This window comes from Lactuca virosa, chromosome 9 (genome assembly GCF_052849685.1).
Source record: "Lactuca virosa cultivar CGN04683 chromosome 9, Lactuca_virosa_CGN04683_v6, whole genome shotgun sequence".
NCBI lineage: Eukaryota > Viridiplantae > Streptophyta > Magnoliopsida > Asterales > Asteraceae > Lactuca > Lactuca virosa.
In genome coordinates this window covers 147974621-147988751 of record NC_136434.1, presented here as the reverse complement: position 1 = coordinate 147988751, position 14131 = coordinate 147974621, and the positions used below count along the sequence as shown (strand labels likewise).

Below are 14131 nucleotides of genomic sequence, written 5' to 3'. Positions count from 1 at the left end.
TCACCGCAGACCACAGTCACCAGTCACCACACCCACTTCCATCCCCTTTTTTTTATAAGGTCCAATTTTCTGCAAGTATAAAGTCTAATTTTTTAGTAAGATTTTTTATGTCACCAGCTGTATAAGGTTCAATTATATATATATATATATATATATATATATATATATATATATATATATATATATATATATTATTTAAAAATAAAAAACTTATAATAGCAATTAGAGCCTTATTTTTTTAGCTCGTCTTGGACATCAAATCCTCAGGACAAGCCCTACAACTTTGCTTCCACCACCAACTTTTTTATGAGTTACACTAGTCCTTATGTTTTTTCCTTAAACTAGAACTACTCGTCTACTCCCACTTATAAATGTACCATGCTTTCCCTTACAAGTTAATTATAATCTAAATTGTTACATTTTGAGCATTTTGAGCATTTTACTACATACCTTGTCTTAATAACTTGACATTTTCACCATATCCTTACCATCATAGTTTCTAATAACTTTCTAAACTCCCTTCTATCTCGTCTTTTTAAGCTTTCCAACATGTTTGTAGTGATAAGGTGGGATCAAAATGGTTGGGCATCATGACTTGGTCCACTTAATTACTCCTGCCATTTATTGGGTCTACCTTGAAATGATACATATGCCTCCAAGTCTCTAACCAATAAATGGGATATGTCCATCTTTCAGGTTTACTATCACATGCTTTGTTCTTCCCTAAATCACATATTATGGCCACTTCATGTTTGCATGGCATCCCAGTTACTTCCCACCTTTCGAAAGAGTAAGACCTTTCCTTCATCTCAACCATAAATTGATCATGCAAACGAAATGTGACTTGGAACTTTTACCCATGAATAAACACAACATTGTACTTTGGAAAGTTCTATTTTGATGGTCATGAGCTTTATACCATATGGTGTTAGTGGTCCCTTAGGTGGAAACGAAGGTTTTGTGAAGATACTGAACAGTGTCGTCGGTGTTAGGAGGAGAGAGAGGAGAAGGCAGAATGAGGAGAGAAATTGGGAAATTACAAGGTCAGTCGATGTAGGAGACGAATCGATTTAAGGGGACATGAATCGATTCAGAGAAGATAGGTGGAGTGATATTACTGGGGAATAGAAACGGTGGAGGACATCGTGTTATAAACATTGGAACGAGGCAGAAAACACAGAGAAATAAAAAAGAAAAAAGGAAAAAAAAAATTTGGGGTCCAATAGGAAGCAACTCCTATTCACCAAGGAGTTGTGAATTAGTATGTATATAAATTATAAAGATTTTCATAAATTGAAGACTTCTTGAATTATCAATATGGTATACTAATTTTGTGTGCTTCAATATAGTGTTAAATATATAATCTAAATTAATATATCAAACAAACTTAAAAATATAGTGTAAAGTTTAAAAACTAAAGTAATAAAAATCCAACACATGTTTTTTAAAATAGTTGAAAGGAAATTAGTAATTACGATAAATAAAATAACTAAAATTCAATTACGTTGTTTTTAAATTAATTTATAACAATAATAATAATAGTTAAAAATAAGATGAAATTTTAAAATAAATTATGTGACATTACAAACAGTTGTTGATAATTTAAATTATATTCATGATGAATTAAAACATCATCAAAAAAAATTTTAAACTTAATAAATTATAACTATAGTTAATTAAAATAGTAAGCACTTTAACTATTTTTTTCTGGAAAGACAACTTCCTTAATAAGGGTTCCATGCCCGGATAATTCATCGATGTAAATATAAGGTTATGCATCATTTCCTGGAGTAGTGCAATAATTTAAATATGGGTCAATAGTTTATTTATAATATATTTCACATGTCTTAGTAAGTCACCATAATTAATTTTATACACACATAAAATATGAATAGAGACCATTAAATGATTTGATTTTAATAAGTGTTATATTATTTATTGTTCAAATTAATTATAATTTTGCATCAACAAAATATAATAATAATTATTTTATAGTTAATAAGAATGACATAAATATTTTCAATAACGTATGATTACCAAAAATTTAACCGTATAATTTTATTCCGTGCAACGCGTATATATTCGTCTAGTATATTATATAATATACGCTCGTCCTAAATTATAATAAATAAAAAACAAAAATTGAACTATATTGATGATTTATAAATTCTATTATATTAAAATGGCATTGTGACATAAAAATTGCATTTTGCAAAAAAACAAGTAGATGAGTGTTCAATGGACTCGTGGTTTGAGCCTAGCCGTTTGCTGGTAGTGAGAGCTTCTAGCTAGGGTTATTTATTTATTTATTTTATTTATTTATTTATTTCTGATTTTCTCACTCGAATAAGAAGTCAAAGACAGATCCAGTGTAAGACGTGAGCTGTTTACTTCATTAAATTAGTAAACTAGATAAACTGTCAAAGAAAATTCAAATATGTTGTGGGGTGAAGCTTTGAGTTTAGACGAGACTAATGGTGACGAAAATGAAGTAATTAAACTATCTTAATCTATTACACTGGTCCTTCTTTGAATCATTTTAGAAAAGAGATAATCAACAAAATCTAGAAGATTTCACTACGTAACCAATGACGAGGTCCAACCCAAAAGTCTAGTCTAAATGTCTCTTTCATAGGCAAACCCCACAATAATTGCCGAGCAATTACCATTGTGAACTATTGTGAAGGCTTCCATAAACTGGTTTTTATGGTTCTAAGTTCTTGATGTTATATATAAATAGGTTTTCATTGCTTTAACTTTGTTTAAAGCTTACAAGTTAGGTTTTGGTTCCTTTAATAAGGCTCGTTTAAAATGGATAGGATCTCCCCTCTGATCTCAACTTCTACTCTCCTTTGGTTTATTTTTGTCTTATATAGTTTTTCGAAGGTTTACGGGAATTCTGAAGGTATGTTCTTTCTTGATGCATGCCGATTTTTAAAAGATGCAGTATATAGCATTTTCTTCCTCATCCCCTATAGTGAACCTCTAGAATAAATAAACCCCATACTCTATGGAGAACATTAAAAAAATTCATTATATTTGTAGTAAAACTTCATAAAATTGATGTTTGTAAAATGAGCTTTGACTTCATGTGTAACACAGGTGATGCTTTGAATGCCTTAAAGGTACAACTAAGCGATCCTAACAATGTTCTCCAAAGTTGGGATCCAACCCTCGTCAATCCATGTACTTGGTATCATGTTACTTGCAACAATGAGAACAGTGTTACTAGATTGTAAGCATATCCACCATTTCAATAAAATTTCAAATTTTAGTACTTTCACAATTTCATAGTTTAACAAAGGAATCTATATTCTGGCATTTGTTGAATGCAGAGAACTTGGAAACGCGAGCTTGAGTGGTCAGCTAGTTCCACAGCTTGGTCAACTCGTGAATTTGCAGTACTTGTAAGAGTTACATTTTAGCTATCGAAAGTTTACCTATTTAAATGGGACACGTGGTCTAGACTTAAATAATTTTATTTAAAACGTCTTAATTTGTACTATTTACTGATCATATGAAGATGTGACAGGGAGCTTTTTGGTAATAAGATCACTGGAAAAATTCCTAAAGAGCTTGGGAACTTAAAGAATTTGGTGAGTTTGGATCTTTACATGAATCGGTTAGAAGGTCGCATTCCAAGCACATTGGGCAACCTTCAGAAACTTCGCTACCTGTACGATTTCACATCTTTCAAATTCTTTTCATGAAATAATTGATTATACTCCGTATATCTTTCAACCTCAATTAAAATGACCCTTTGATATTGTTATTTGTTGGAATCATATATACGTTTAGCTTAATTCTCATTGCTCATTGTGTTGTTTTCTGTTTGTGCAATGGCAGACGTCTCCACCACAACACTTTGACAGGAACTATTCCATATTCATTAACCACTATAACTTCACTAGAAGTTCTGTGAGTATATTTCAAAGTTGACAATGGCATGGCATGGCATTTTACGTGATTTTTACAATTTTTTTTGACGTTTTTTATTTGTTTTTATTGAAGTGATCTATCATACAACCGGTTGAGAGGACATGTTCCCGTTAATGGCTCCTTTGCAATGTTTACACCTAAGAGGTCTGCTGTAATTAGTTATATGATTTTCTAAATTATATATATGATGCCTTCATGATATTTATAACTGCAAAATCTTTTTACTTTTTCAGTTTTTACCATAATCCGGGGTTGAAACTTCCCGTGTATATTCCTCCACCACCTGTAGCCACAGCTCCATCTATAGCTATACCTCCATTTACAGCTCCAGCTCCGGCCCCATTGAGTCCATGATCTTCCTCAGGTATTTTAAGTAAAAATGATAACGATAAGCTAATTATACTCTTGCTGTTTTATTTAGACCATTAGTTATTGGGCTTTTGACATAAAAGTCCTTAAGTTTGTCAGGTTTTGTTGGTTTTGTCCCTATGACTATTTTTTGTTCATTAATGTCCAATATTTGCCAAGTTTTTTTTCATTTTTGTCCTTTCTACAAATCTTTTATGTTTTTACCCTAAGTATATTTTTCAAATTTGCAAAAAAACCCTTAAGTTTACAAATCTTATATGTTTTTATCCTAATTATATTTTCTAAATTTGACATGAAAGACCTTAAGTTTGTTAAATTTTGTCGTTTTTGTCCCTGCACACCTATTATTATAGGTAGCAAGGGCAAAAACGAAAAAAACATGGCAAATATTGGACACTAATGAACAAAAAATCGTTACAGAGACAAAACCAACAAAACCTAAGAAACTTAAGGACTTTTATGTCAAAAGCCTTTAGTTATTTGTGGTGATATATATATATTTTTACTTTATTAAGAACGAATAACTTTATTTAAAAAGTAAAAGCAATGAGGAGTAACTCAAAACTTTTTACAACTTTTTCTGCATTTATTTTTATCGAGAGTTTTCTCAAAAGACAAAAAATTTTAAATATTGTTTATATAAATATTATTTCTTCAATAACTTTTAAATATTATGTATCTAGTCAATATTAATGGATTTGACCTGTTCAACTCTATTTGTAAACAATGAATAGTCACCAACCCTAATTCTGATCCATATGAACTTAGATCGGTTATGGGATGTGTGAATGTAACGGTGACAAATTAAGGGTAGATATGTTAATTTTGTTTGAAACTTCAATACCAAAAACAAATTTAAAATTTGTGTGGAAGTTTTCATATTATAAAGTGTTTTGTTTTATCATATCTATACTTAATTGAGTGGCTGGGGTATGGCGTCTAGGAGTGGCATTTACCAAACATTTGAATGAAACCGGCGACACATTTACTGAATCATATTTAATAATGTTTTAATGAAAATATATATTTATATATTAATGATTTTCATATCAGTAAATGAGAATAAGATGTGTCAATATGTGATATATTTTTTTTAAATAAATAATAGTATTAGATTTGATTAAATTAGCAAAAACCAAAAAGCTACCAACAAACAAGAAGCAACAAAATAGAGAAAACCGCGATAAAAGACGTTGAATACCAAACAAACTAGAACTGTGTGTTAATCATGTCATGAATCTTCTTTTCTATCGTCTTTTTAGTTTCATCATCAATTTATATTTTTGCAATTTATTTTGACAAATTATATATGTTTAATTCCGCAGGCGAAGAACCAGAATGATGATCAACCTATGGAGCATAATTATTGCCTGTAACATCTTAAGTATAGATGTTTCAATAATAAATGTATTTGAAATAACATTATATGTAAGGGTAACTTTATATTCATGTTTGAATAATTATTTTACGTAAAATAAATATATATTATGGGGTGAATTATTTTTGTAATGTTTTGAATGTGGTTTTCCATAGAAATGGGAGAGGAAATGCATAGTACCACATAGATAGATTGGGCCATTGGGCAAACTAGGCTAACTATACGAATATAATACAATATATATAACAATATACACTAAGGTGTTTTTTGTTTTTTGAAGGAAAAATTTTATGAAGTCTACGAATCACATCTGCAACCTCTGCAGTAGAAGATGTGAACCAAACGGCTGTAAACTGTAATAAAAATCGTGTTTGATTTTTTTAACATTTGCATGCTGCTGCAAATATTAAAAAATTAAAATAAATTGATTTTATAAATCAAAAATAGTTTTTTAATACCGAAAATTTAATAATGTATGGTATTTCAGCAATAATTTATGATATTTCAGTAAAAAATAATGATATTTGAACAAAAAATAAATATATTTTAGCAAAAAATAATTATATTTCATCAAGAAATTATCATTATTCAATATAAAAAAAATTCAACAAAAATAAACAAACAAAAACGAAAAATAGATAATAAGATTTCAACAACATATAATCAAGATTTCAGCAAAAAAAAAAAAAAAAAAAAAAAGAGAAGAGACAATACAAATGTTGCGCCAAATAGAACACGCGTAGAGATTTTTAACTCTGAAGACTTCTAAAAAACAAACAGCTAAAGTGCGGTGCGGGTGCTGCGGCGCGCAGCAATAAGAGGTTTGAAAAAGATTTTTACAAAAAACAAACAACACCTAATAGGCTGTAATAAACCATTGGTTTTGTATTTTACATTTGAACCATTATCTTAATTCACTTAATATATTTGCTTTCTATGAAAATGGTCAACATCCCAATACTATAAAAATATAGTGTTGGAGCGGGGAAAGTATGTCGGTTACAACCGTCTCAATTTAAGATTTTGTAATCATTAATCAGCTAGGGATGGTTGTTGTGTTGCGGTGGGCTTATCAATTCTATGTTTTATTTTACATAATATCTATAATGGTATGTTGCACAAGGTTTTCTGTTAGACAGATACTATTCGTACAATCTTGTGAAATATGACACCATTTCTATTATTTTGCTATTAGGACAATTTCTATATAAGTATATTCCTTTTTTTCTCTAGTCATAGTATAGAGAGAAAGAGTATGTGCTTGAGAACTCTCTCTCTCTCTCTCTCTCTCTCATTTTATTGTATAGTCTTAGCTTTTTTTTAATACATTATCAATTAACTCATCATATATGTTTGTTTTCTTTAAGATTATTCATTCTCGTGCCTGCCAATCATTCGCACAGGATTAACAATTGTTATTAAAGCCATAATGGCTCATTTACTTTCAATTTTTTGGATGATACCAATCTGTCACACCTCCAGCTAACGACAGAAATGTCGGGCGCTGACACAACATCATGGTCACAGTTATTTGCATACATTGAACAATACAACAATATGATATGAAATAGATATTTTATTTCTTCTAGAGAGTAAATTACATATCCCCTAGACTAGGGTACAAGAATTCTGAAAATCTAGAAGAAGCCATAACGATAGGCAACATAAAAAGTACTAAAATATGAAATATAAACTGCAATCCAATGATTATACTGAAAGTATGTTTTCCACCTATTTAGTTTCATAAGAATACGTGTGTTTTTGTAACATCCCAAAAATTTCAACAAATTTAAACCTTTTAAAACAACTCATTTACTAATAAAAGTGTTTAAAAAATCATTGTTTCAAAACATTATTTAAAATTAGAGTCTTTCAAGATCCAATCCGTAGTAAAACCAAGGATGTGTACGGTCATGCCTTCACCTCGCCATGGTCCTCTGAAGAACCTGAAACCATAAACTAAAACAGTAAGCACGAAGCTTAGGGAGTTTCCCCAAAGTACCGACAAACAAATATATAACATATACAAATAACAACATGCCGGGTCGAATCAACCATCGCGATTGAATACTTCTAGCCCGGTTAACCATCGGGTTGGAATGCCAATATAATATGGGTACAGTAAACCATCGGGTCGGAATACCAATATACTATGGGTCCAGTTAACCATCGGGTTGGAATACCCCATGCCCAATCAACCATCGGGTTGGAATGCCAATATACAACAGGTCATGTTATCCTCGGGATGAAAGACCCTCGGGCCCAACCAACCATCGGGTTGGTATGCCCCCGGTCTGTTGGCTTACACACAAAGCAGTAAAGCCTCAACCACCAACCACATATATGCACATATAACAGATAATCATATAAACAGTCTACAGACAATCAAACAGATCTACAAATCCCTAAGCATAGCATCATCCTATATACCAGAATATCGATCTAACATATCGCTACATCATAATAGCATACATAACAGTATATCGAATCCAAAGGGCCGGCCTTGGTGCCTTCGACCCGCAAGTACACTGAGGAAAACTCACCCAAAGCGGCTGAATATCTCAGACAAGTGCTCGGACCGCTTATCCGGAAATCCCCGTGCCCTAGAACCATCAAATATCATCCAATTAATAATTGAATCTCGACCTATAAGCAAGAATTCGAAATACTTGCCTAATAACCAGAGTAAAATACCATTTTACCCTTTTTCTTACTTAGCCCAAAACGAAGTCCTTAAGTTTGTCAGGTTTTGTTGGTTTTGTCCCTATGACGATTTTTTGTTCATTAATGTCCAAAATTTGCCAAGTTTTTTTCATTTTTGTCATTTCTACAAATCTTTTATGTTTTTACCCTAAGTTTATTTTTCAAATTTGCAAAAAAAACCCTTAAGTTTACAAATCTTATATGTTTTTATCCTAATTATATTTTCCAAATTTGACATGAAAGACCTTAAGTTTGTTAAATTTTATCGTTTTTGTCCCTGGACACCTACTATTATAGGTAGCAAGGGCAAAAACGAAAAAAACTTGGCAAATATTGGACGCTAATGAACAAAAAATCGTTACAGGGACAAAACCAACAAAACCTAAGAAACTTAAGGACTTTTATGTCAAAAGCCCTTAGTTATTTGTGGTGATATATATATATTTTTTACTTTATTAAGAACGAATAACTTTATTTAAAAATTAAAAGAAATGAGGAGTAAGTCAAAACTTTTTACAACTTTTTCTGCATTTATTTTTATCGAGAGTTTTCTCAAAAGACAAAAAATGTTAAATATTGTTTATATAAATATTATTTCTTCAATAACTTTTAAATATTATGTATCTAGTCAATATTAATGGATTTGACCTGTTCAACTCTATTTGTAAACAATGAATAGTCACCAACCCTAATTCTGATCCATATGAACTTAGATCGGTTATGGGATGTGTGAATGTAACGGTGACAAATTAAGGGTAGATATGTTAATTTTGTTTGAAACTTCAATACCAAAAACAAATTTAAAATTTGTGTGGAAGTTTTCATATTATAAAGTGTTTTGTTTTATCATATCTATACGTAATTGAGCGGCTGGGGTATGGACGTCTAGGAGTGGCATTTACCAAACATTTGAATGAAACCGGCGACACATTTACTGAATCATATTTAATAATGTTTTAATGAAAATATATATTTATATATTAATGATTTTCATATCAGTAAATGGGAATAAGATGTGTCAATATGTGATATATATTTTTTTAATAATTAATAGTATTAGATTTGATTAATTTAGCAAAAACCAAAAAGCTACCAACAAACAAGAAGCAACAAAATAGAGAGAACCGCGATAAAAGACGTTGAATACCAAACAAACTAGGACTGTGTGTTAATCATGTCATGAATCTTCTTTTCTATCGTCTTTTTAGTTTCATCATCAATTTATATTTTTGCAATTTATTTTGACAGATTATATATGTTTAATTTCGCAGGCGAAGAACCAGAATGATGATCAACCTACGGAGCATAATTATTGCCTGTAACATCTTAAGTAGAGGTGTTTCAATAATAAATGTACTTGAAATAACATTATATGTAAGGGTAACTTTATATTCATGTTTGAATAATTATTTTACGTAAAATAAATATATATTATGGGGTGAATTATTTTTGTAATGTTCTGAATGTGGTTTTCCACATAAATGGGAGAGGAAATGCATAGTACCACATAGATAGATTGGGCCATTGGGCAAACTAGGCTAACTATACGAATATAATACAATATATATAACAATATACAATAAGGTGTTTTTTGGTTTTTGAAGGAAAAATTTTATAAAGTCTACGAATCACATCTGCAACCTCTGCAGTAGAAGATGTGAACCAAACGGCTGCAAACTGTAATAAAAATCGTGTTTGTTTTTTTTAACATTTGCATGCTGCTGCAAATATTAAAAAATTAAAATAAATTGATTTTATAAATCAAAAATAGTTTTTTAATACCGAAAATTTAATAATGTATGGTATTTCAGCAATAATTTATGATATTTCAGTAAAAAATAATGATATTTGAACAAAAAATAAATATATTTTAGCAAAAAATAATTATATTTCATCAAGAAATTATCATTATTCAATATAAAAAAAATTCAACAAAAATAAACAAACAAAAACGAAAAATAGATAATAAGATTTCAACAACATATAATCAAGATTTCAGCAAAAAAAAAAAAAAAAAAAGAAGAGACAATACAAATGTTGCGCCAAATAGAACACGCATAGAGATTTTTAACTCTGAAGACTTCTAAAAAACAAACAGCTAAAGTGCGGCGCGGGTGCTGCGGCGCGCAACAATAAGAGGTTTGAAAAAGATTTTTACAAAAAACAAACAACACCTAATAGGCTGTAATAAACCATTGGTTTTGTATTTTACATTTGAACCATTATCTTAATTCACTTAATATATTTGCTTTCTATGAAAATGGTCAACATCCCAATACTATAAAAATATAGTGTTGGAGCGGGGAAAGTATGTCGGTTACAACCGTCTCAATTTAAGATTTTGTAATCATTAATCAACTAGGGATGGTTGTTGTGTTGCGGTGGGCTTATCAATTCTATGTTTTATTTTACATAATATCTATAATGGTATGTTGCACAAGGTTTTCTGTTAGACAGATACTATTCGTACAATCTTGTGAAATATGACACCATTTCTATTATTTTGCTATTAGGACAATTTCTATATAAGTATATTCCTTTTTTTCTCTAGTCATAGTATAGAGAGAAAGAGTATGTGCTTGAGAAAACTCTCTCTCTCTCTCTCTCTCATTTTATTGTATAGTCTTAGCTTTTTTTTTTAATACATTATCAATTAACTCATCATATATGTTTGTTTTCTTTAAGATTATTCATTCTCGTGCTTGCCAATCATTCGCACAGGATTAACAATTGTTATTAAAGCCATAATGGCTCATTTACTTTCAATTTTTTGGATGATACCAATCTATCACACCTCCAACTAACGACGGAAATGTCTGGCGCTGAGACAACATCATGGTCACAGTTATTTGCATACATTGAACAATACAACAATATGATATGAAATAGATATTTTATTTCTTCTAGAGAGTAAATTACATATCCCCTAGACTAGGGTACAAGAATTCTGAAAATCTAGAAGAAGCCATAACGATAGGCAACATAAAAAGTACTAAAATATGAAATATAAACTGCAATCCAATGATTATACTGAAAGTATGTTTTCCACCTATTTAGTTTCATAAGAATACGTGTGTTTTTGTAACATCCCAAAAATTTCAACAAATTTAAACCTTTTAAAACAACTCATTTACTAATAAAAGTGTTTAAAAAATCATTGTTTCAAAACATTATTTAAAATTAGAGTCTTTCAAGATCCAATCCGTAGTAAAACCAAGGATGTGTACGGTCATGCCTTCACCTCGCCATGGTCCTCTGAAGAACCTGAAACCATAAACTAAAACAGTAAGCACGAAGCTTAGGGAGTTTCCCCAAAGTACCGACAAACAAATATATAACATATACAAATAACAACATGCCGGGTCGAATCAACCATCGCGATTGAATACCTCTAGCCCGGTTAACCATCGGGTTGGAATGCCAATATAATATGGGTACAGTAAACCATCGGGTCGGAATACCAATATACTATGGGTCCAGTTAACCATCGGGTTGGAATACCCCATGCCCAATCAACCATCGGGTTGGAATGCCAATATACAACAGGTCATGTTATCCTCGGGATGAAAGACCCTCGGGCCCAACCAACCATCGGGTTGGTATGCCCCCGGTCTGTTGGCTTACACACAAAGCAGTAAAGCCTCAACCACCAACCACATATATGCACATATAACAGATAATCATATAAACAGTCTACAGACAATCAAACAGATCTACAAATCCCTAAGCATAGCATCATCCTATATACCAGAATATCGATCTAACATATCGCTACATCATAATAGCATACATAACAGTATATCGAATCCAAAGGGCCGGCCTTGGTGCCTTCGACCCGCAAGTACACTGAGGAAAACTCACCCAAAGCGGCTGAATATCTCAGACAAGTGCTCGGACCGCTTATCCGGAAATCCCCGTGCCCTAGAACCATCAAATATCATCCAATTAATAATTGAATCTCGACCTATAAGCAAGAATTCGAAATACTTGCCTAATAACCAGAGTAAAATACCATTTTACCCTTTTTCTTACTTAGCCCAAAACGAAGTCCTTAAGTTTGTCAGGTTTTGTTGGTTTTGTCCCTATGACGATTTTTTGTTCATTAATGTCCAAAATTTGCCAAGTTTTTTTCATTTTTGTCATTTCTACAAATCTTTTATGTTTTTACCCTAAGTTTATTTTTCAAATTTGCAAAAAAAACCCTTAAGTTTACAAATCTTATATGTTTTTATCCTAATTATATTTTCCAAATTTGACATGAAAGACCTTAAGTTTGTTAAATTTTATCGTTTTTGTCCCTGGACACCTACTATTATAGGTAGCAAGGGCAAAAACGAAAAAAACTTGGCAAATATTGGACGCTAATGAACAAAAAATCGTTACAGGGACAAAACCAACAAAACCTAAGAAACTTAAGGACTTTTATGTCAAAAGCCCTTAGTTATTTGTGGTGATATATATATATATATTTTTTACTTTATTAAGAACGAATAACTTTATTTAAAAAGTAAAAGAAATGAGGAGTAAGTCAAAACTTTTTACAACTTTTTCTGCATTTATTTTTATCGAGAGTTTTCTCAAAAGACAAAAAATTTTAAATATTGTTTATATAAATATTATTTCTTCAATAACTTTTAAATATTATGTATCTAGTCAATATTAATGGATTTGACCTGTTCAACTCTATTTGTAAACAATGAATAGTCACCAACCCTAATTCTGATCCATATGAACTTAGATCGGTTATGGGATGTGTGAATGTAACGGTGACAAATTAAGGGTAGATATGTTAATTTTGTTTGAAACTTCAATACCAAAAACAAATTTAAAATTTGTGTGGAAGTTTTCATATTATAAAGTGTTTTGTTTTATCATATCTATACTTAATTGAGCGGCTGGGGTATGGACGTCTAGGAGTGGCATTTACCAAACATTTGAATGAAACCGGCGACACATTTACTGAATCATATTTAATAATGTTTTAATGAAAATATATATTTATATATTAATGATTTTCATATCAGTAAATGGGAATAAGATGTGTCAATATGTGATATATATTTTTTTAATAATTAATAGTATTAGATTTGATTAATTTAGCAAAAACCAAAAAGCTACCAACAAACAAGAAGCAACAAAATAGAGAGAACCGCGATAAAAGACGTTGAATACCAAACAAACTAGGACTGTGTGTTAATCATGTCATGAATCTTCTTTTCTATCGTCTTTTTAGTTTCATCATCAATTTATATTTTTGCAATTTATTTTGACAGATTATATATGTTTAATTTCGCAGGCGAAGAACCAGAATGATGATCAACCTACGGAGCATAATTATTGCCTGTAACATCTTAAGTAGAGGTGTTTCAATAATAAATGTACTTGAAATAACATTATATGTAAGGGTAACTTTATATTCATGTTTGAATAATTATTTTACGTAAAATAAATATATATTATGGGGTGAATTATTTTTGTAATGTTCTGAATGTGGTTTTCCACATAAATGGGAGAGGAAATGCATAGTACCACATAGATAGATTGGGCCATTGGGCAAACTAGGCTAACTATACGAATATAATACAATATATATAACAATATACAATAAGGTGTTTTTTGGTTTTTGAAGGAAAAATTTTATAAAGTCTACGAATCACATCTGCAACCTCTGCAGTAGAAGATGTGAACCAAACGGCTGCAAACTGTAATAAAAATCGTGTTTGTTTTTTTTAACATTTGCAT

At 30.7% G+C, this 14131-nt stretch overlaps 1 protein-coding gene across 1 annotated transcript; it reads left to right on the top strand.

Annotated features, from left to right (window-relative positions):
* The first annotated feature begins 2721 nt into the window (after nt 1-2721).
* LOC145137546 (uncharacterized) lies at nt 2722-5817 on the top strand. Its single transcript, XM_079071675.1, has 8 exons — nt 2722-2905; nt 3103-3235; nt 3336-3407; nt 3533-3676; nt 3847-3918; nt 4012-4083; nt 4173-4303; nt 5634-5817. The coding sequence occupies exons 1-7, from the start codon at nt 2812-2814 to the stop codon at nt 4291-4293; spliced, it is 708 nt and encodes a 235-aa protein (XP_078927801.1). The 5' UTR covers nt 2722-2811; the 3' UTR covers nt 4294-4303; nt 5634-5817.
* Nucleotides 5818-14131: the final 8314 nt, after the last annotated feature.

Bases quoted from the DNA above. Each gene is read 5' to 3' on its own strand.
- LOC145137546 (XM_079071675.1), top strand. From the start codon at position 2,812: ATGGATAGGATCTCCCCTCTGATCTCAACTTCTACTCTCCTTTGGTTT. The intron at 2,906-3,102 runs GTATGTTCTTTC...TGTGTAACACAG, and splicing joins GGTTTACGGGAATTCTGAAG to GTGATGCTTTGAATGCCTTA. The intron at 4,084-4,172 runs GTCTGCTGTAAT...TTACTTTTTCAG, and splicing joins GCAATGTTTACACCTAAGAG to TTTTTACCATAATCCGGGGT.